Source organism: Diprion similis, chromosome 2 (genome assembly GCF_021155765.1).
Source record: "Diprion similis isolate iyDipSimi1 chromosome 2, iyDipSimi1.1, whole genome shotgun sequence".
NCBI classification, from domain to species: Eukaryota; Metazoa; Arthropoda; class Insecta; order Hymenoptera; family Diprionidae; genus Diprion; species Diprion similis.
This window is the reverse complement of record NC_060106.1, coordinates 7,746,831-7,771,590: the sequence shown is the minus strand read 5'-3', so window position 1 is coordinate 7,771,590 and position 24,760 is coordinate 7,746,831. Positions and strand designations below refer to the sequence as shown.

The window sequence follows — 24,760 nt, the reverse complement described above, 5'->3', positions numbered from 1 at the left end:
GAGTGCCTTGGGGCATCTGCTGCTAGTTGTCCACTGCAACGAGAACGAGGACGAGGACGCCTACACACGAGCCTAAGGAACGAATCCCTCTTGTTACGAGCCGCACTGTACGTGGGTCAGTTATGCGAAAAATGGTCGAGGAAAGTTGATAATTTCTGTTGTTTCATACCATCGTATCATTACTTCTTTTCATTACATACCATCACAGTTTTGAGATAATCTAGAAACGACTTTATAAGATGAGACAAAGAACTTTGTTTGGATTTTGACGCTTCAAACATTCTGCGGCACGTTACGGGGTTCGAAATATTTCAAAAGATTTTATAGACTACTGATAATTTTTTAAATCGTACATAACATTATGTGGAACACTGTGAAAGTTCTTGGGTTCAAGATCTTGTAAGACTTGGGAATTTTCAGAAATTTCATAAAACTGAGGCCGAATTTCACGGTCTTGAAAAGATTTTTATTCACTTCTTGGAAGAGATTTCATCAGACTCTGAGGACAACATGGGACTTCGATTACTGGTGTGGACCAGTCTGTTAGAGCAATGAACGCCTTAGGTGAAAATTGCACTTTAAACTTGTCTACATTTTTAGTCATTTTTACAGCGGTGTGGCTTACTCTGGAAACCAGGCTCCATCAATTGGTGACCAAGTATTCATGAACAAATGCACCCCACCAAATAAGGGCCGTAGTTCTGGATGTTTTATTGATGAATACGAGTTATTTTCACCTCAACTTACCGAAATACCATTAAAAATATTTACAAGCATCACAACCCACGTGGTAATGGCGTATGACGAAATTTTTCATCCACAGAACATTATTTGTACAACAAAAATTCTGTTTAAGATTGAAGAGTGTAGTTGTGACACAAGCGGATAATCGTAAGGATAAATCCATTTTTTTGGGCCTTCGTTCTCAACGGATATAAAAAATTGAAATTTTTATTGAACATTAATACTTGAACAACTAGATTTGCCAGAAAGAAGAATTTATATCGTGTATAAATACATTTACAACCTAGTGAATGTTTAACTCATTAGTAAAAATTATTACAACAGTATAACCGAAAAGTCGAAAGCATTCAATTACAATTTGAATGCGCTACATTTTGGTAATGTCATTTTTCAGTTTTTCGGCTTTACAAGGTGTAAAACTCTGGGGTTTGTAGCTCAGAATATGTGGTAGCTAGAGTAAAAGAAAAAAGTCATTTAATCAACTAAATATGTCATCACGGGCGGCGAAGTAAATATTTAATTGTGTCAATTCAAAATCTAACAGAATTTTGTTGAAATCAACGGAACGTGTTGTTAGACCAAGAGACCTTGAATTGGCACAAATAAATATTCACTTCACCGCCTGTAACCATACATTTGGTTTATCCAGTGACTTTTTTCTCTCAGTGTAGATCGGATTTGACGTATACCGACTGAATAGTGAGGTTGCGCGAATGACACACCTTAGAGACTGTTGAAACTTTCACTTCTGACATTGTAATTTGCATTATATTTTCATTTTGTGACATTGGAGTATTCTCTACATACGTACGTACTTTAAATAATCACTTAGATATGGGAATAAAGTTACGATTTGATAACGCGGTGAAAATTTCGCGTTAAACCCGATTGTACTGCCGGATGAAAATTCATTGCTAAAAGTGTGGTGGGCTCATGCAGATTCTCGCCGAGAATTTAATTTTCGCATGGTATATTTTCCGAGGGTATAATAATGTACATATGATAATCCGCGGGACGTCTTCCGCGGGATCCTACAGCGTGGCGACGCGACGCAGAGGGTTGGTTTTGGATTCGAGGCGGTATAGCCGGAGGCAAGACTCCCGGCGAGCAGTGCGAAAACTCTCTCGTCAGACTCAAAAATGTAGCTTGGAGGTAGCGCGAGCTAGATCCTCCGCCCCAAAGCAAAGACGGCTGAAATATTGTCTGCGCGTGAGCCGTTGAGGGGTGAAAAGAAGCCTGGACACGGTCAATTATTCCTCGGTCTCCGGGCTTACGAGTAAAAAATGGTCGGCTTATTGTTGAGAATAAGCTGGGCGGCCGGCACCCTTTGGATCCATACGGGAAAATGTAATAGCGTGAACTCGAGCACTCTTCTTCGAGAATACATGCATCCCACACGACGATCCGTTGGTGTATCTCATGCCCGTGTGTGCGTCGCGAACTTACGATTAGTTGGTCGTGAGTTAGATACCGATACGTTTAGATCCAATTATTAAACCTTAAATTTTTTTAAATTCATATATTTACGGCATAAATTGTGAATTTCTCGATGAAAAATACCAATTGCTGGAGGGTTAGACACTACAAATTTATTTTTTGGAAATTTGTCGAATTTTGTATGTTTGGCTCAGAATTGAAATAGTCAATATTTAAAAACATGACATAACCGATGACCTTAAAAATTTGTATTCTATTTACATTGTATGGCAGAAGTTCATTTCAATCGTAATTTTAACCTAACGCTGTTGTTGTTCTCACGACATTTTGTGACAAATCATAAAGCTCAAGTTCTACCTATGCTTCAATTTTGTCAGTACAATTTTGCATCACTGTCAGTAAATACATCAGCATCATTGACATCACGATGGCGTAAGTGTTATATTTTTTGTTGATGTTTGCACAAAAAAAAAATTTCAATACTAGCGTAACTTCAGCAACATCTTTTGTTTAATTCTCCTGCTCCTGCTACTGCGATTTCAATATTTTAACATTTCACCAGCGTAATTTGCTTTTTGTTATAATCAGTATTCCGGATTATGAGGAAATTTAATTTGAATAATGTATAAGGATTCAGGAATTTCCTTTCATCCCAAGCGCCATGTCATCCGTGCGCCAATTTAAAAGATTAACAAATTCTTGCCGATCAAAGCAGTATTTGTACTTGGGTGGGCAGGAGGGGGGTATGAAGTTCATACTTTATAACTTGTCGTTATATTATTATTTCTATTTGCGTCTGTACCTCATCTCGTGATTTATGAGAAGTGGAATCATTCTCGAATGAAACCGTGTGTACACCACAGTTCTCCACTAATTGATATTTATTTTTTACAAATATTATACACTCATGATATATGTTCAGTATTTTTATTTTGTGGTATTTTACGCAATCCACGAGGAAAATTGGTCTTTAAAATAAGTGGTTAATTTTGCTAACTTTGATGAGCTATCCTGAACACAATGACAAACAAATCTTTCATTTCCTATGACTTTGTTATTTCAATAACTCGAAAACTATCAGATCGATCAATTCGATTGAGACGAAAATCATGAAACTTTATTTTTGCATTCTCGAGATATCTTCATCTTTATTTTCATTTGATTTTCTTATTAGAATAACTCGAAAACAACTGGACCGATCAAATCGAAAATCTCATTACTTCTGAGTCATGAAAAGATCTATAAATAGAGATTAAAATCATCGAAAATATTTTGATATTGATTTTAACACTGTTTGATGTAAAAAAAAGCTTGGTGTTGAATCTTACACCAAAAGATGTGAACTTTTATAGACATTGCAGTTTTCTGACAGAGTATGAAGATTTTGGTTGTTCTTAGAATGACCTAAACGTGTTTGAATTCACTTGAAAATCATCAAAAGCTTCTACAACAATTCCTATAATATATGAATATATATTTCGAGTGATTTAAAATCAAATGAATTCGATTTTTGAAGAGAGCTTCAATCTTCACGTATTAAAATAAAAGGTGATTTGAATTTCCGACTGAAATCAGCATTTTCAACACTTTGATTGTCAAAAATGTGAAAAGTGTTGGAATCGGCAAGAGCCTAAGGGGACAGGCACATGGGAGGGAGCAAACGAGACGTCATTTGATTTCACCCGTTGCCAGTCGTTTCAAATTTACTCGAGGCAATAGAGACGGGAATTCTTATTTTACTAAAAGTAGCGTCTTTGAGTGAGAGATGACGAGATAAAACGGCGTAAGCAGCCAATTTCAAGCTTTTACCCTCGGCCTTAGCTGCCGAAATATTGTCGGATTGTCAAGACTTGAAATTGGCAATTTTTCTCCAGATTCAACAGCGCACGACGCTAAACCGAGGGTGAAAGCGCGCCTCGTCGTTTGATAATTTTTCATAGACGAACCCATTTATCGTCACGCTTCGGAGTTAAACCTGCGCTTCGGTGGCTTGGAAAGCTCGGGTTTATACTACCAAAGTTTATTATCATCAACTCAGGAGTTTACCCATCTTGTTTCACCCAAGAATGTGCGAATGAGCCTGCAGGATTTCAACCAGCGAACCAGTCACCTAAATACCTACAGGATCTGAGGTATATATAGCACAATACGAGTATAACTCGCACAACATTTTCTCCACTCCGCAATCCACGCTCAGTTCCGATTGTGTGCACTTCGTGCACTGGGTTTACCGTACAGTGAAATGCTCCTCTGCCTGGTTGCTACTTTTAATTTTCGTCTCGGTACATACCTCTGGAAAAGAAAAAAGAGAAAAACCACAGGAGAGACTCAACTTCACAAACAGCGTACCGCAAGACATTGCTGGTTTTGCCACCTCAAGACGCCAGCTGAAGACAACCGTAATACTCTGATCCAAACAGCCGAGAACCGGAAGTCAACGCTACTATTATCCGGTGGGGAAATTGCAACAGGGAATCATCTCGTTTGTGTGGGTAAATACCCCGCTTACCAACCTTATACCACTTCAAACTTTCGTAGACGAGATGAACAGGGAAACCGTGACACACACACACACGTACACAGGTACTTGCAAATTTATAAAAATTTTTCAGCCATTATACTGCACAAGCATAATTTGAAAAATGATTTTTTTTTTAAATATCACAAAACGAAATCATACGTTGACTTCGAGTTTGCTGAACTGACTCTTTTTTTTAAGTTTGATATTTCCACGGTCATTCTAATTTTCTATTAGTTCCGTGCCTGGGATGTAAAGAAACTGGGTAATATTACTCTTGATGAGAATGTGTAATCGCTGGTGTTTTCATCCAACTTATTATTAGACGTCGTCGATCGTAGGTGAATGATTCATCTGCGAATAATGGTTGTTGATCTGCGCGCCGAAGCGCACGATATAAATGTGTAAATGCATGTGGATGCGAAAAGTAACATCATAATGCGGTGTTATGGGACAGTCATGTTGTACGTGGGCTGGTGAAAATTGATCGTTCGTGTGAAAAGAATGAAATGTGAAGGAAAAACAGCTTCGAAAGTAGAAGAAGAATAAGAAGCATGAAAATGAAAAAGAAGAAAAATTATTCGCCGTTTTATTCAGAACAACTCGCCTTTTATAACTTTCTTCCTCTCAAGTTTCGTTACAGCAGCGACTTTTTAATGGATCGGAGTTGCTGGATGAATTTTGCTTAATAGGAGCGAAGGAGTTTAGGGTTCACGTAATATAAGCAACTCGTGATTATTTCATTATCGATGAAAGAACAATTTGATCAGATTATTGGAAATATCGGATGACGTTGCGAATGGCATGGAAAAAAATTGCTGAGGCGTACATGAGTTCCGTCTTGAAAGACTCGGTTCGCAATTATCGACCTCCGAACGTTTCACCATTCATACTCTAATAAGATCTCTGAAAAAAAGGTTGAAGAGAAAACAGTATCAACTTTGAAACGAAGACTTGAATCTATTTCCCCAATGCCAAGGACGAATGCGAAGATAAAAACTTTCACTTACGTACTATAGTTGAATAGTGATTTTCGTTCCGTTTCTTATCGAAAAACGGAAAGATTAAACCGTGTTGAACCGGATGACTATCATGTGATTTCCGAAATTATTATTATAAGGATTTTTTAGAAAAATTTTGTTGGGTTTTTGCATCTCTTCGAGCTTGAAATAATTGTTAAAACCTTATGAAAAATTCATTGATCTCGGAATCCACATTAAGTTTTATAGCGGGAATTTTTTATTTCATAGGTTTTTTTGACATTTTTATGGCGAATTGCTACGAAATCTTGAGGAATACTTGTAACTGTGGATACAGTGGCGACATGTATTTATAACATTGAGAGATTTCTTCTGGCTGTTGAGTAGTTCTACGAATAATTACCAGACTTAGCAGCTTTTTCGTTGAACATCTTAGCTGGATAAATTATTACTGTGCCGTAGTTTTTACGTAAGTACACAAGATAAATTTCTGTCTTTTAAACAGCTTGAGCAATTCACGACAATTTGTCTGATTTCCAGAGATAATGAAAGAATGATTTACTTTTTGCGGGCACGTGATGTCGATTTCCGATGGAAAAAAAATGTTCATAGCTTATCGTTACGTTACGGGGATGGTTTCCCTTACCGGGTTCGATCCATTTCTATTGTACTTCTTATTCTACTATTCCGGTAACTATCCCTTGGAATGGATTTTGGTTCCTCAACAGGCTCGCGATTGAATGTAATAAAACGACAGAATTTGACCAATCCGTATTATATTGTTCGCGAATTTACGCCCCGGCGCAGGAAAAAGTGGCGACAAAAGAAGTGGAAACTATAATATTCCCGTAATCTTAAGTCGAGCACAGTAAAAACGGCAAATTGCTGAAATGTAATTTTGTAATTATTTATTGGCAGCGGTGGAACGACGGTGATTTAGAGACCTGTTAAAATTGAGCAACGATTCGACATCCGTGGAAGAAAAACCGCGTCGTTGGCACCCTCGTTCCAACTCGCAGTCGGCTTGAACTGCAGCCAGACTGGCTGGATAGATAAACTAGAAGTGTAAAAAAGTTGGACTTAAACTGCCCCCGGAACTGCCTGCGACATTCATAAAATCGCACATATGCCGGATTTCCGTGTCACGCGCAGCTATGCCGAAATTGCCGTAACTTATGAGCCCTTTTGAGTTATTTCCTCATTAAAGTCTACGATTTTCGCACGTGCTAATGCAAGCATAATAATTGAAGTTTATTGGGCGGTTTAATTGCTTGTACACATTTGTAATAAAGTATAGAATAATAAAGGGGTAAAGACGATGCGCTGTAATCATCTGAAAATATTTCACAGCTCGAAAAATGAAGAAATTTCCGCTGCGAGTAGTCAGTGATACTGAGACCCGACAAAAATACAAGAAGATTATAATTTGGTTTCACATTCGAGGAATACGGTTTTTGGAAACAAGGTGTAAACGTTACTTTTTGCCGAATTACAAGACCTTCCAAAGTAAAGAATTCGTAGCTCAAGCTGAGAGCTGACGTATACCATGTGATTTTTGCCCGTTTAAATAGCTTTGAAAAAAATATGGTCATTGTAGTTTCTTTACGAGATTTTCTCAAATAATCGTATAGTACTGTTCGACAGTTTTTTTTATTCCGATATAAATAATAGACTTTGGAAGGTTACCTTTAGTCCGCCATTTTGAACAAAAGGCGAGTATCTGGTTTACAATTCAATTATCTTGAAAAAGGTTTCATCATTTTTGAAGACAGTTTAATTATATATTCGACTATATTCATAGAAAACCGTACTTCCGATTATTTTTGGAAATTCCTGAAAGAAATTGGGGCAAGTTTTTTTTTTTTTTTTTTTTATATGTCATTTGAATGGGAAAAAGTGGCAGATTGTAAGGCACCTCTTATACTTCAGCAGAAAACTCTACACAGTGGGAGGATATTTTTACGTTAAAAATTGATGTTTAGACCATATTTCGGCAAGAAAAAAATTTTACTTCTATTTGAAACACTCCCAGATAGATGTAAGGATTTTGACTGGAACTTAAATTCGAGCTTCAAGTAGCACGTCTTTTGCATTTCTGCTTTAACTTTCTATTTACTTTTTTCCATTTTGTCATACAATTAAAGTCTTCTCACGATGAGTAGATTGAATATTTACATCATCGGTGTTATTCTACAAGGAAATTTGATATCGTTGAAGAATCCATTTTGAATTAAAATTCGAGGAATACTGAGTGTTTCCGAGTAAACGCCGTAGTATAATGGGTTTCCTACCAATGAAAAGAACAGATGTCGGATTTAAAGTAAAGTGGAATTACCCTCGTTGTCAGATTCCGTAGATTTCGTCAAGCAGTTGTTTCATTGTTTATAACCCAAGCTGTAGGTCCAGCGATCGTGATCTGGAGTTACGTTAAAGTGATCACTCGACTTGACTTGACTGACGTGATAACGATTCGGTAGATCAGTTTTACCGATATTTCTTCTTCTCGGTGGTAGACAACCCAAAACACTAAGGCGTTTATTTGCGAACACCCTGTAAATCTGCGTCTATAAGAAATCAGAAATCACATACTTTTTTTCAGATACCTCCTACATCGCGTAACGATTGTAACTTACGTCATGCGTCAAGAATTTCGCAAGCGCGTCTCAAAAAGTTCTCACTTTTTGCTGGGTCTAAGGATCGGGCGTCCCCTTAGAAGAAAGAAACTGGAAGAACGCAAGGCGAGTGGAAAAAGTTTTCCTGAGACCAGATCCTACCGGGATATGCGCAGGCATGTGAAGCTGCACAATCAAGCTCGAATACGCGATGACCGGAAGGAATAGTTCGGGTCAAAATATTACGGGGACTAAATCTCGATCGAGGGTCTAATGTGACGGAAGGTGAAACGACCTTGACCCACGCGTTTGCGGCCACCGAGCGAAGACTTTAAAGTCATCCCTGTCGTCCATTTCGCCCGAGCTAGAGTCAATTCCGTATACGATTACTCTGTAATTTCGCAAGGATAATGGCGGGAGGTATATTTGAAAAGTTTCCCTGCTCCCCGACCCTCCACCTTCGCATCCACCTTCATCCAGCATCCAGCATCCAGCATCCACCATCGCTACCGCCACGCCTCACCCCACATTTCATTTCTCCTATGCGATGCCATACAGCCGAGTCTTACTCCGTCCGTGACGTTCTTTGGAACTCACGCCGTCCAAGAATATGCCGTGCTTCAAAAGCACTTTGTGAATGTATAGCTTGGCGGCAACGGCGGATGGTCCGAGAGCGCAAAGAACCGAGTACGACATTAAGTAGTTCCGGCTTGAAGGTACAGCCGGTTCCTTACACTACGGAGATGGGGTAATGCATTTCGGAGATGGAATTTCAAATTATTATTCCTAATTCTACCCACCGACAAATCTAATTAGCTTCTAGTCGAAATTACGGGCTTTCAATCATACCCAGAGTCGTAAAATTCTGATTCCAAAGGCCTACGTGTCAGGTGGTCGCCGAAACCTGTCAGCACTGCTCTGATGTGAATTTAGGTTTCTCCGAATATGAAATTATTCATTTGGCAAGATACTTACGCTCGTTCTGACAATGCAATAAAAAATTAACATTCTTAATAAGCATATAAAATCATGTAAAAACGGCCGCGTAGTGACGTACAGTATTTTTCTGTGGAAACGTAGTGTATAAATAGTCGTGAAGTCGCTGCCGCTATAGGATTGATCAAATGTGATTGCAGAAAGGAATTGGCGATGTCAGATATTGATAACATGGAAAAACTAATTTCTGCGATAAAAATAAATATCCGATTCTTCTCGTTGTCTACAGATCACTGTAGAACATACAAGACATGACTCATTCAGGGTTTATCGACATGACAAGGTGATTCTACAAGAGTACATCTATGATTTATTTCAACTCATATAAACTCAATACTGTTGGAATAATGGCTTTGGTCCCTGTTCGAAATAACGGCCGTAACGGCAGTAACACTCTCACAATGAATGGAAACTATCGGGCTTTACGGTACCTGCATTAAATTTAACTATTCTTCGATCTTTGTGTGTAACAAATGGAGACACATTTGGTTATACGGGCAAAGTAAAGTACTCCAGCTATCTGCACGTCTTAATTGCCCTTATTCCACAAAAAACCCAATTCTGACACCGTTTATGAGTACTGCCGGATAAAACGCGTAATATTAATTTCACATTTCTGTTTTCAAGCCACCGTTGAGTCACGCTATATATCCAATACTTGACAGGTAAAATTTCAGTTTCAAAAACCCTAACAAATTGCTAAATATTTCAATAATAATGAAGAATTGTAAACCTTATTTGTTGGGAAGCTGCAGCTGATTTATTACTGCCTTGATATTCAAGAACAAATAAAAATGGAGATGAGAGAGTTGAAGAAGAAAATTTATTAGCTCAAGGAGAGTTTTCTATGAAATTTTAGTCAGTATGTATCCTGTAGGTACGTAAAAAAACAAGGGCATAGAGCGAATAAGAAGTGGTTCAAGAATCAATACCTTTATTCAAATGCCGTAGAAGGAAACAACGTTTTTCTCATATTATCCTCTGGTTTTCTATTGAGACATCGCAAGACTAATCAATGAATTAAGAAGCGATCCTTTAGACAGTTCGTAATACCAAATTATAGTCACGCGACCAGCTTTTCGACCAACGCAATATTAAAACGTGTTGATCAAATGAAACAGGGTCTTCCAATTAAGTCTGTGCTCTTATTATTGGGCAGGCCACGTGCGGATGACCTTTGAGCTTCCGCCTCTGTTATAACACGAGCAAAAAGATTGCGACAAAATAAAGGACTGATGTGATTTATCCTTAGAGTTATAGTACCGTAATGCCACGAGGAGGTAATTAGATCAACATTCGAATTTAACATAACATGAAATTAGCAGTTATAAAAATTTTAACAACTCCAATGACAAAAATGCGCAAATGCTACAATTTAAGAAAAGGGTTTATAGCCAGAATCTTGAAACTGATTGAACTCCGGTATTTTTGATCCGAATTTGATACTTTGCTCTCATTTTTCTCCGTGATCAGATGCTCCAACATTTTCTGAAGACCCAACCCAATGAATCCCATCGATACCACACATTTACGGGTATTTCAAAGTAAGATCCGAGTATGTAGTCCTGTCTTGATTCGAAGTCGGGATATCAGAATTTGAACGTTGGATAGCTCAGCGACCTTCCGATCATCCGTAGCACACACGTTATTCCAGACAAAACTCCTCCTCTCCGAGAGGGAATATAAGAAAAATAAACACAACTTCTTCGAAATAAGGGATCGGCGGTGGGAATTTTCTCGCTCAGTCGTTCGCACACAGTTATAGACCTGCCACCCATTATTGGACAAAAGTGATACGACTGGATTAGGTCAGAGAGAAATACTTAGAACAGTTTAGTCTTCTTGCACGAGAACAAGAAGTGTTAACGAATAGACAGACTGTCGTCCAAGTTTCAGAAATGAAGTACAAGTCGGCTCCACTTCGCACGTCAGTGTCATCCTGACCTCGTCCTGCCACTTTCCAGATCCCATTCACCGGTGCAACTGGCGTTGGATAACTCGTGACGATTGCAAACATCTTGAGTAGATTGCGAGAGAACGAGATCAACCCAATTTCATAACTGTTCTATCGTTCGACTTCGGCACTTGCAGTAGTTGGATTAACCAGGTCGTTGCGTTGCCGGGTATTTGTGTTTGGGAAATTTGCATTCAGTAGGTGAGTACACACCCGATGATGAGGAACCCCGATAGCAAGCACCGAAATCACAGTTTCCACCGTCGAACTTGCCCGTGAGTTTGGGGCAGGCGCTTATCGCGCGATCGTGGCAGACAATCGATATCTCGATTTTCCTATCGGCACCTTCGGTACTGTCACTGCCCGACATACTGGCGTTGAGGAAAATAAAACGCTGGGCTTTGCACTCGTGTTGCAGTTTGCACACGTACCTGGACGGAGCTTATTTCTCTTTTTTCAAATCCATAAATCCACAGTTTGCATGCCTTGCTCACCCATAGCAGCATTCGAATCACTTCCATGGACAAGGCGAAACAAAAGCAGCTACAAGTTTACCCACCTTCGTTCTCTTTGGTCTGTAGACTCTTCTGGGTGTTTTCGATTGCGTGGAGCATAAACTTGGTACAGAGGTACAGACTGCCTGTACCGACGGCCTCGCGAGTATCCAACAGAATACTTTCCGCTTTTGTCTATTGTACTGGAGTAAGCAAATATCCTCCTGCTTCTGACTTTGCTTCAAATGCTGCTCGTTCAAATCACTCTGCAATAACTGGACCACCTACCTTTATGTGGCACAATGCATACACCTGCGTATTTCTATCCACGTTTGTATAAAATCCACTCTTTTATCCACAAGAAACTCGTCATACTATGTAGGAGTATTATTTTAAAGGATTGTACAGTTTTGGTGTACGGTTAAAATCAAACTCTGTGACTGAAAAACGTGTTACAACAACGCCTTTACCGAGAGTCTGAAAGTGTTTTGCATCGGAATGAAGAGAATAATCAAGATGAGAAAAGGATTGGAAGCGCGGTCGTAGTCTTCTTTGAATTTGATCATGGGTTGGAAATTTTTTCAACTCCCCAAGTCTTACTGTCACTCTTACTCTTTCACGGTTTAAAAAAGTTTTCGGGTCATCCCACCCGACCCGCTCTCTCTGGAGAAGTTTTCAAAGTGCGCTCGCATAGAGTGGGTTTACGGCAGAGAGTTTGAGTGCCCTCCTTCCAGTCCCAGCCCTCGCCTCTTTCCTTGTTACCCCCTTTTCTCCTTCTTCCCGTTCCTCCCTTCTTCCTTGTCGCCTCATTCCTTTCGTCGGAAGTGATATAAAATAGTGATATTAATCCGGACATATATGCCCTACAGCTTGTACGCCTTTATCCTTCGAGATCCGCGATTCTCTGCACCTCTGTTGCTGGGCTGGATGATAGGTTAGGTGAGGCTGGGCCGGGTAAATGGAGTCGGGCTCGGTTTCATCTAGGTAGGCGTACCTAATAATCCCACCGAGAAGGCGAAGAACGCTGCTAAGAGATATAGCAGACTTTGGCTTCATTTCTCTGTACTAGATATAATGAAAATTGCTCGAATATTTGCATACCAAACGTTTAATATACATACACGTACTCTACCTAGAGTAATCAGTTTCACTTCTCCTGCTTTTTAATAATACACCCTCTGACAGGGTTGCGGCTTAACGATATGAACGCCGAAATAGGTGAGGCAAAAATGATTACATCGTTTAGTGCGCTTCGTCAAAGTTACTTCAAATGCTCTATCAAAGATCTTGCTATAACAACAGTGAGTAACCACTCTGTCAATTTGGTAAGGGGAAGATTAAAAATATAAACAATAAAGTTTGAGGGCGACTGATTATAGGTATGTGTAATATACATAGATGTTCACAAGTAATAAGCAAACAAATTAAGTGACAGAAATAATTGACACCAATAATTGAGGCTCAAAGAAGAACAATGAGAGCCTTGGTCACAGTCGGTTAGAGCTACTGATCATCAGAACCGACCGAAGATGTCCAACAAGCTTCAATATATCAACATCTTCATGGAGAACAGTTACAGACAAATACTGGTAAAGTATTCCAAAAATAGTAGTGACACAGTGTCAAAACGACGCGCATTGAACTATTCATAGTTGTTGTGCCACTTATGCACGTCTGTCTTGTAGCTTCATGGGAATTAAAAGTCAACGACAAACCTGATTTTAAATGATGATTCAACATTATCACCAACACGACTGACATGATCTTACCTCCACATGGCTTAAAGTAATTTCACCATGACCCTAACCTGAGTAAACTCTGAATGTATCGGTGCTAATTCCCATACAACATTCCATATCTTGACGTGACTTTAAATAGAGCTGCAAAGTTTCGTTCGAAACGAACCGAACATCAGAACAGGTTACCCCCTGAGGGAGTGCTGCTGATCGGTTGAATAATTAGGTTAACACGAGCATGCCGTAGGTATAGCTAACAAGTGAATACGCGATGGCCTTTCCACGGCGCACTCGCGTTACGGGCAGCATCCGGTATGCCAAGCTTCCGGATCCTTTTCCGGTTACTGTTTCCGCTTTTAATATGCACGTGGCTAGCGGCCACTGTAATCGTGACCATTCCGGGAATTTCCAACCCCCTATATTAGCAACTTCAAGTCTTTCACAGCTCTTGCACGATACCTACAGTTTCCTTGATGATTTCTAGCTCGAGACACTAAACCTCGAGGTTGTTCACCGTCCGATGGCTGGCTGCAAGTACCGCAGTTACGCAGACATAATAATAATAATAATAACAATAATAATAATTCCCGTCGCAACAGCACGCATACGGCAACGACAATCAGTTACAATTATTTAACCCTTCGACGAACCGTGCAGGCAAGAGAAATTTCTGGTTTAGTACCTTCTACGGTGATTACAGAAGCAGCAGAAATGGTTTACGATCACTTTGCCTCATACAGTTGTACGACCAGGCGAGTAACACGGAAACTCGTAAAAATCGAAGATAATCCAAGGAACCTGCAAACCCTTACGATCGTTCGCTACCCTCGGTACATGCAATTAAAAGAAGTGAATTTTTCTCGCTGGAATGGTTATTCGAATTCATTGTCAGTGAGAAAAAACGCGTTATATGTATACATATAGTCGTTATAGCCATGTACCTACATATATTAGCCTCTGCTATATATATATGGACGTTGCGCGGCTGACCTGGATTTGAGTTACTTCACGTTCCGTGTTGCCATATTTGCTTCCATCCCTCATTTTTTTCTGCTACTTATTCTCTGCCTTCTTTCTGTTTCTTTTCCTTCCTACGCGATGCTTGTGGCGACAAAGCCGTCCGGCCTGCACACATGCACATCGTCATTATGCCGAGCCTCGGCTATTATTGTACCACCCGACCACGTTGGACGCGTGGTTGGTAGACCGAGGAAACTTAGAATTATGGCCATTCTGACTTTGCATTTGCAAACTTGACGGGGTGGTGCAACTAGACACCCCTCCACCTCCACCTCCACCTCCACCTCTACTTCCACCTACTCCCAACTGCTACAGGGGTCGACGTTTTCGCGATGTCGACTTGCACGCAAGAGTTGTTGGCTCTCTTTTTCAGGTACCCTCAACTGTACTCACAGCGCAAGGTACTTCAACGCGTGCAAGTTTCTTTACCAGTTTAACGAGGTTGCAAAAGCGCTGGGGGTCTTGTAGCGCTGCGAACGACGAAAGTGGTTTACCTTTGTGACTATTACACGTCTTTAGTTCAGCTATGTAATCCCTGGCTTTATCCCGAGAGACGATCTTATCTTACAGCGAGTCCCTTGTCCGATGATGAATTTTTCATTAACTCTTCAGGGCGTTTAGTTTGGATTAGAAATTCCCATTTCCTGTCCATCAACACCCTTTTTAGACAGGTAGTTCAATGAATATCACACATGATATTTGTACGGATATTCAGATGAGTTTTTATGACTTCATAAAGGTGAAGTTATTTTATATTGTATTTTACTGCCACCCTGACGGGCTTGCAAGTTTATATATTTGTTGCCGCCGTAACGGACTTCCATTTTTGATAGATTGCGTAGGTGACGTCACCTTGACAACCTTTTCGATACTATTTCTTCCTTTGAAACTATTGCATTTTCTTGCAGAGGACTCGTGCGAGGCTGGTAAGGCCTGCGATTGGTGGAAATTGGTTAACCCCTCCTTGCACGGGGTGACTAAGAATTATTTTCTCATGACCACCACGTTCCCGCGGGTCTTGCATCGCCAGTCGAACTCTTGAAGGACCTCAAGAGTCGATCTGGTCAATTTCTAGAACGACAAATGGCAAACCCAAGAGGCCAATCGTCGCGTAAACCCCCAGGTTTGCCTATAACTTATTGTTAGTCTAGGTCTGTACAATATCAGAAATAGCTTATGCTTAATATTATGTTAGAAGAGCACAATTAGTCACATAATAAGCACACATCGGGATAAAATATAAAGATACGTGGCTTGGCACGGAATATTAACAGAATGCCTGGTACACGGGTCCTACAGGTTTAACGCCGTGACTCGGAATCACTCTTGCCCTAGGTCATGAGGTTTATCGTTTGGTTACTTGGGCTTCGTTGGACCGCAACTACCAGGTTCGACGAAAGAGCCTCTCATTAGTGGGTTCAGTTAGTATTCTTCAAAATGATACATTTTTATGAATTGCCATTCTCGTGACGGGACTCTGCCTGGCAATTTTTCATGAATCGTATCGTGTGTCTTGATCATTATAATTATAGTTCGTGACGTTTGTGCTCAAAACTCACCAGTCAAGTATAATTTTAATCGAAACAGTGACGAGGAAAAATTACATATGAAAGAAGTATCATGAATAGAGTCTTTTTTCGCAGTATGAGACTCTTGCTGAGACCTGTTTAAAGGAAAAGTTTACGAAGTTTAGGAAAGCTGAAATACTTCGGTCATTCTAGTTCGTTCGAAGCGTGTTGCGATGACTTGTCAAAATAACAGTTCATTCGTTTCTTGCTTTTCATAGTATAAGTTTTTATCCTACTTTTGAACCTTTTATTTTCGATCACACTCGGTACCGAATTCGATTCAGAATTTTAATAAGTTTTTATATCTTGTATAGTTATAAGGATGTGCGGCACGTACAGTCTGTTGAAAATCGTTTTGAATAAAAAAAATAACTAGAAAAAGGTTCACAAACTGGAGCTGATCGACTTGATATTAATCGAAAAAGTTCTTTGATGTGTAAAATAAATTCTTAAACATCGAATTGCGATCCAATTCTCTTCATACCAACGTCAGAGAAATCATATGATTCTATAATTATCATTCATAAAAATTCATACAGTTCTTGTGATTCTAATGAGAACTATTTCATTTCGTATGTTAATGAATTCCCTATTAACTTCCCGAGACACGATTCTTCCTAAGCTAGTAATTTACATATTAAAAACTTATGATTCAATAAAAATACATTTCTACGGCCCAAGATCTAACTCGGATGATCTACGACTAATTAACATTGACGTATAGAACAATCTATTGTCCATTAGCACCGCACAAGCTATGTGGGTATTCCAAAAAAAAAAAAATGATAGAATAATGGAATTTCGCTACCTATGTCAGGGGGACCTTTATTATATATTATAGATAGTGAAACCGCCTTAGACCGAGACTTTCTGAGCTTTTGTTTCATGAGATTTTCATTTTGACGACTTTTTTTTAACCTGACCGTATATCCTTAAGATTAAGACTATTCAGAAGTCTTGAGAAAATACGACACCCTGCACTGAATTAGGCCTGCACTGTTAAAAATGCCACGTGTTATGTGCTTGCAAGACTCTGCACCGTCTGGTGAAAAATTTTATGAACCGAAAACTGTGAGCTTGAAGGTACTCGAACATTTTGAATATTATAGAGCTTGTTACGAGTGAAATAATGCTTTTATAAAAAAAATCTTATTCGTTCGATATAAATTGACGTCAGCTACCCTGAATTTCGACTGAAGTTCTTCTATGCAGCGGCTTTTACTCAAAGTTTTCTCTTATGGAAGGGTCAAGGAATGAGAAGTGTTACAATTCATCCATTTGCAACGTGCTCCCGCATGCTCGCCGTGACTTAACGTTAGTCTCGCTGTTTGAAATCTGGGATTTCATTGACATAGGAAGGCGCAGCTTGACGTATTCGCTGCTCTTGTTTCCCAGGAAAGCTTGTTATATATCATGGAGTTGCCATTCGCAGCGCATAAGATCCCCAGTCTCACCCTCTTCCTTCTCCTTCCTCCTCTTTTTTCTTGCAGCTCGAGAGCTTGCGAGGGTGTGTCGTGAGCTCGCCTGCGCTTCGAGCTCGTCTGAGGATTTATTACAGCAATAAGCGATAAATTGGTGCTAATGTCCGTCGATTTATTAATCATTCAAAATTACAATTCTTTTATAAAATTTATCAAGCGCGATTCTCACGACCTGATGAGATACTCGCAAAGCGATTTATCAACCAGATATAATTCCGATCGGCTGATCGCGTGTGAAAGCGATCAACGCTAATCGAATCTCAGTCCCAATGCGTGCTCATTTTTTTTACACACATCGCGACGCACAATTTTCCGACACATTTCAACGCCTGAGATCTTTTTCATACCTTTGCCACCGACTGGCTGGAAATAACGGAAATTTTTTCTTCCTGTTCAATTTAGCTGAGTAATTTGGCCCGCAAATATTTGGACGACGACGGGCTGCTAAGCTGCGAAGGCAATCGTTTGGCAATACTGCCAGGGTGCACGCACTAAAATCATTTATTATCAAGCTGATACCTATGTGTCACCTCTTTAGAAAGGTTGACAGCTGTTTCATTAGTCTTGATCGACTTGCGCTATTATATTATACATATATACATACATGTACATATTATTGATCGTATTTTTCGGAACATGCGTGCGCTATCTAAATTCCTATTAGATGGCAGAAGGGGGACACAATCAATCAAACGCGTCTTATATCAATTGGAGAAATCCATTAGGGATCAAAGTGGCATGTCACCGAAAATCGTTTCCTGATTCGCGGATTACTCGCCACACAAAACTGTCTCGCTATATTTTTCTTTGAGGCAAATACAAGTAACATTTGTTCTCTATAATTCATAAAGTACCTGACAGTTTTTCTTCCTTCTAAATGGAAGATCTTCGAAATATTAGAAACAAAAAGTCCCGTAGTAAAAACGATGAAATAATTCGTTGGTTCACATAATATTCAACAGACTTCAATCAATTATTTACATTTACTTATAGCTTAGCTTAGAAAAATACTTTCCAATAGCTTCGTATTCAAATATATCGATTTTCTTTCGGCATGTAGAATCGGGGCTCACATTATACTTAATTTTCACTGTTTTCGAATATCATTTTTCCTTGTTAAATCAATATTTCTACAAACTATTTTCACTTCCGTAACATCGATAAATTGATAACCGCACTTAGTCCTTTTAATGGATGTCCTCGCATTTCGTCGAGGGAATCGAGTGCGTAAAGTAACCGTTGGTTCCTTTTTTCGGCCCACAGAGCAAAATTATGTGATAAGAATAATGATTTTGATCGGAAGCGTTTATCCAGTTGAAATTCAACTTTACGAGGATGGATTGAAGTACTTCCAAGTCTCAACGGACATTAGAATAAACGTCGTCCAGATCTGGGTGAACCATAATTATTGCTTTCTAAAGGCCAGTAATTTACAAAATGCGTCAATGTCAACGTCGAAAGAAAATTGCTTCCAACAGCTCGAACGCTTTAATGTCCGCCCTGTATCGGCATTTCGTACAGGTCGTTTATATGTAGATAATATTGTTCGAGCATTAGATATTTACGGCACATGAATATTCGAGCCTCGGTTGCCGTGGTCTTCCGACGACCGAATGGGGTACAATATATTTTTGATAAACACTGCACGTAAAGCGGACGAGGGTTTCAACGAGGTGAATAAATTTCCAAAAATTTTACGATAATAAGACCGCTACAAGAGGGATGAATTGTTCTTTCCTATAATCGCTAATTGAATTTTTTGAGATGAGAGAAGTGTTGACCATTGAACAGAAATTTGTACTTATTGTTGTCATTGTCGATGTTTTTCTTTTTCACATGTATATTAAAATTGTGTCGGTCTAAAAGTATTCGATTCACCCTGTATCATCATTTACAGATTCAATAAAACAAGATGAAACTGATTCAGATGTTTGATGAAAAAACGAAAGCTGGATCTTCTGACCACAACGTGCATAATTCTGGGTCAAAATAAACAGCAATAAATCAAGTAAAAGAGAACTTTACAAGTAATATAATCGCGAATACAATTGCTATGAATTTCCCTGAACAATGTGGGGAACCTGTTATCGTGGGAAACCAAGACCTACGTTTCATTTTTCTCTATCCGGCTGTACACTACCAGTAATAACATGGTAATAATTCTCACAACGTTGTAGTTTTTTTTTTTTATTTTTTGTTTTATTGCCAATCATGTCAAATGTACAAGATAACACGTTGTAGATAACAATAATGGCGTGACAATATTAGTGGTAATTTTTCCTGTTAATATTAAATACCACATAGCCGTCTAGGGATATAAAATGGCCCAACCATTACTTCGCATATTGAAACCGTTTATCACTCGTCATAAATTCTAACGATAACGTAACAGGAACAGAAAAGTTTTTTGCGGGTCAGCGACTCTTACTTGTCGATTATTTTGTAATAATGCAATCCGATTATAACCTATCCTAAAGAAATATTGAAAATTATGCGTGTATCTATAAGCAGCTTTTGGAGTTTGGTTTCACGAAACATCTAGCCATTAAAAATGTAATGTCGTTTTCTATAATTGTGAATTATGATTCTCTTTCATTTCGAGATTTTTCCAAACCACGTGAGAGTTATCCCACCTAAGTTTTTGTCAAATTTTTCGTTCTCTCGTTCCGGAGTTTTTAGCAGCCAAAATTTGACAATTTTTGAAATCCCGGAATTTCCGATCAATGATACCTCAAGATTGAAGAGTCGGATCAACGATAACAACGTGGTCATTCGATTCGCTCGCATCCAACTTTTCGAAAATAAATATTCTACATTTTCACCCGACGTTTTGGTAGCCAAAAAATGATATAAAAGAGGAAGAATAATTCGACCGAGTTCTCACTAAATTCTTTAACAAAAGTCAAGAATATCAAACTCTCACCAATGATGGTATCTTTCACTTATTGTCAGTAGTCATAAGTTTTCTAAAGGCTTGCTAGCACATCGAATTATCGAATTCTTAAACTTGATATTCCAGAGCAAAAACTTCTCTAAACTGCAATTCTCGTTTCTTCCAGTTATCCGAGGACATCGGGTACGTCCTCTACTCGGCGTTAGGCAGCTTCTACATCCCATCATGCATCATGGTCTTCGTATACATCAGGATATACTTCGCGGCGAAAGCTCGGGCGCGGCGTGGAATCCGGAAGCAGCCAAGACCGCGGCCAGTTGTTCCGGAATCCCCGGACATAAGGCAGACCAGTTTCACCCAAAGCACGCCAGCGATGGGAGCCAGACGAACGGCTGGTTCGACGATGGAAAACGTGGCGACCATAGAGAATCAGCCGATTCAAATACCCATAGTGACCTGCGACTTTGCCAGCGATATCAGCACCTCCGAGGCCGAACCTGGTGGAGGCAGCAATCCTCAGCTTGAGGAGAAGGACACATTGAAGGTGAGGAGGTGCCTCGGTCTTCCGGGCGTGGATTTTCAATTTTATTCTAATTATTTTGGCACGGGCGTTGCCAGGGTAACTTGGCAGGCATGTTATACTCAAGGCGTAAAAGTTAAAATGAACTCGGGAGGTGCGGAGTGTATACCGGTAATTAAATTCCTATCCTCATACCGAATGCCGGTGGAAGCTGAGGGTTATACGGATATCTAGTAAGTGGAGGTAAAAAGTAAAAAACGACGAGTCTTCGATTCGATAGAAGCTTCGCTTCAATTTCCGTTAGGTATTTCCACAACGTTTTTCTCTCGTTATACGAGGATTTATCGATGTGCAAATAACCACCGTCACTTTCACGAAGATATGTCGATGACGAAATGAAAACTGCACGTCAATCACAGCGCTGATTAATTATGGGGTTTCATCTTGTATTCAATGTGATGAAAGGGGAAATATGGTTTACTTGAATTTTATAGAAACTTTTTTTGCTTTAAATCAGAGTTTAACCACTTCACTGCCGAAAACCGCGGAATATGACGTCATAAGGTGAATCAATGGTTTTGGTGTCTCGTTTTCAGGTGAATACTTACTTTTGAAACTATGTGTTCTACGTATTTTTGAGATCATGTAATCCGATTATGTATTGGAAAAGTCATTTTCGAGATGAATTTTTCTTTTGAAAAACATTGAATAATAATTCTTTTTAGTCCAAATACGTAATTTCTAGAATTACCAAGTGATTTTTCTAATATAAGCTATACTTGTACTATATAATAAATCACATTTACTCGGTAATACTTAAAATTGCGTAGGTATTTGGATTCAAAAATAGTATTACCCGGTGTTTTTCAAAAGAAAAATGCAGTCCGAAGAAAGAAAATGACAGTTTGGTCTGTGAAGTTCTTTGACCTCAAAAATACTCGCCGCACATGGTTTCAAAAGTAAATATTCACTTGATTTTGTTTATTAAAATAATCAATTGACTCCAAAATTAGATGTACCAGCAGCTATGTGAATACAATCGTCTTTTGACATTGCATGGAAATTAAATTCAGAACTCCTAGGGGAGAAACAAGTGGTTCTATATACCGGGCGTTCAAGTAAAACAACTAAATAAGTACAAATACCCTTGAAACGAAGGAATGAAAGGCGTAAAAAACGAATAAATTGAGAGGAAAGTCTAATTAAAATTTTAGTCCGACCATTTCGTCGGCTGAAAAAGGTTAACCAACCTGTTCTCGCAATAATGTACGTATATAAAATGGATATATATATATATCGATAAGGAAAGTTACCCACGTACATCGTTGTACGAACAGCCTATTTACACGTTTTCACCATCCATCACACATCCTCGCTCAACGCCGTCTGTCAGATTAATTTATTTGATTCCTAATCCACACCGTATAACGTGGAAATATTCGCGATAAATAAAGAGCTTTTAAAAGCCGAAACGAACGCAATTACGACGTCAAAGATGTCTAAATGAAAAAAGAGGGGATAAAGGGAAACGAGAAATCGTGTAACGACATTTCGCTTTTGGATTAATTACGTACAATTTCATCATCAAGAATAAAAGATGTACGTGTTCTAAATACATGGGGCATTCCATGCCAGATAGAAGCACGGTCAAACCCAATCATCTTGGATCTGCTCCTGTTTTTAGGTCGTCGTCCAGACGTGAAAAGTCTTATTGTTTTTAACACAATTTTCTTAAACTCATATTTATTTATGATATTTTTAGGCATGAGAACGCGTATTTCAAACACTTTCAAAGACCTTGAGATATTCCATGTCTTTTACAAAAATGAAAAATTAATATCTATTTCATTCATTCAGCTGCGAATTCCCCTTTCAAATATGTGCAGACAGTGAATTGACTAATTTTAAAAGCATTGATTCATTGTAGTTTATGAATTCGATGTATAAATAACGTAAGCCTCATTATAAACTTGAAACTTAAATTCACGAGCATCAATTTTCATTTTATTTCTTATATCTGTTTTTATAACAGCTTTCTTGACTGAATACGTATTGTCACTAACTTTTTTCACTGCACAGCACTAGAATCCATTTCACGTACACTAACTAAAATTTAAAAAAAAAACTGTTGGAATTATCGAGCAGAAAATAGAAAATCATCCCTCATTCGTAAATTATTTAAATTCATCGTTAAACCATTTTGTAAGCCTAAAATAATTTTACATGAATGAATAAAGCTGCAGTAAAAATCTAATAAGATTATTAGTGAGTGACGAATTGGGACAATAATATGAAAAGCAATTATAATACTCGTCGATACATCGCGATCCTTTTTTTGTTTCCGAGTAAGAATTATTTGTCGCTCATGAGCATAAAATCGTGTCTACAGAATTGGGACAAATTCTGTTTTATTTTTTTAAGTCATATAACCGAATAGTTTACAAAAAATATTCGGTTCTATTTTTTTCCTTTTCTAATTGCACAAAAATGATAGCTTGTACGATGTATTGGAAACCATAGAGTTAAACATAAATACTGAAATTCAATTTTCCTCACTTTTCGTAGATAAAAAATTTATACGCAATTAATGTTCCAATTTACTATAACAAATATGCACTTATCGACATTAGACATAAAAATTCAGGTTGAAGACTAATTTATACTTAAAAATAAATACATAATGAATGAATTACCATGAAACACTATGAACGGAATTACTATAAAATATTGTAGCGTAGGTTGGCAGGTTGAAATCTACTGCAGTTTGAAAAAAAAAAGTGATATGCGTGACGTGTTGCTTGATCGTGGAATCGAAAATCCAGAAACAGACTAATCCGTTTGTGATTTAACGTCGATCACAGCAGCTCTGTCTCATCCACCCTCGTCATTCAATTTTTAATTAATACCGTGTTATCACAAACCAATCGAGCTCTGCAGGCTAGTGACTAAAAACAATCTCAAATGCAGTTCTACATGTGAAATCAGTTGAAAGCGGCGTGAAAATTGAGGATATTAAAATCCCGCAAGCCGTGCGTGGTTATTATACCTACCCAGAGAGAAGACCTGCTAATTGAAGGAAAGAATGGTTCCACTATTATAACGATATTAACGAACTCTCAACGCAGTTTAATTTCAGTCCGGACCATGCGCAGCATATGTTATGAATCCGATATAATACACTTTTACGCTGGCGATTGAATTTCTGGCATTGTTACGTGTATTATGTGATACGGTGATACGGAAGCGCGTTTTTCATTCAATTTCATTTCGTCGATGTTTATTCTTTTCCCACTCTGCAACTGGCGGGAATAAAAATTTATATCGGTACCCAATGCTAATCTGTGCAATTTCCTGCCGAATTATATTTGGACAACGTGCAATATTTTTGGGTTATTTTGGAGCGTGACAATGAAGCTGTATGCCCCATGCACTATACCCCAAGTTGAATTTCCATATTGCCAATATACCCGCCAATTTTCCCCCGTCATGGATTAAAACTTCACGAATTGGATTCGCGAACGTTCATTTCTTTTCATTTCATATTTCAATAGGCCATACTGTGCAGAGTGGATTAGAGACTATTTTCCGATTTTTCGAGTTTTCGAATCTCTGATATTCTCGGGTTTACACCTGATTCGAAACGCTATCTGTCGAACTTGAAATTGACCCACAATGTTTGGAACTCTACTGCATGAGTTTAGGAAAAGAGAGGAAATACAGTCAACGTCAATATAGCGACTTATTAAATTTTACATTCATCAAAATTCACCGAGGTAATTTCAAATGAGACTTACGTGGCTGGTACCC

The 24,760-nt window shown here is 38.7% G+C and overlaps 1 protein-coding gene across 1 annotated transcript in view; it reads left to right on the top strand.

Annotated features, from left to right (window-relative positions):
* LOC124416591 (alpha-2A adrenergic receptor) overlaps positions 1-24,760 on the top strand; it is a 144,758-nt gene that overhangs the window by 115,262 nt on the left and 4,736 nt on the right. The window contains exon 2 of the mRNA XM_046897797.1: positions 20,600-20,977. Within this exon, the coding sequence (XP_046753753.1) occupies positions 20,600-20,977 (378 nt within the window). The remainder of the gene's footprint in view (positions 1-20,599; positions 20,978-24,760) is intronic.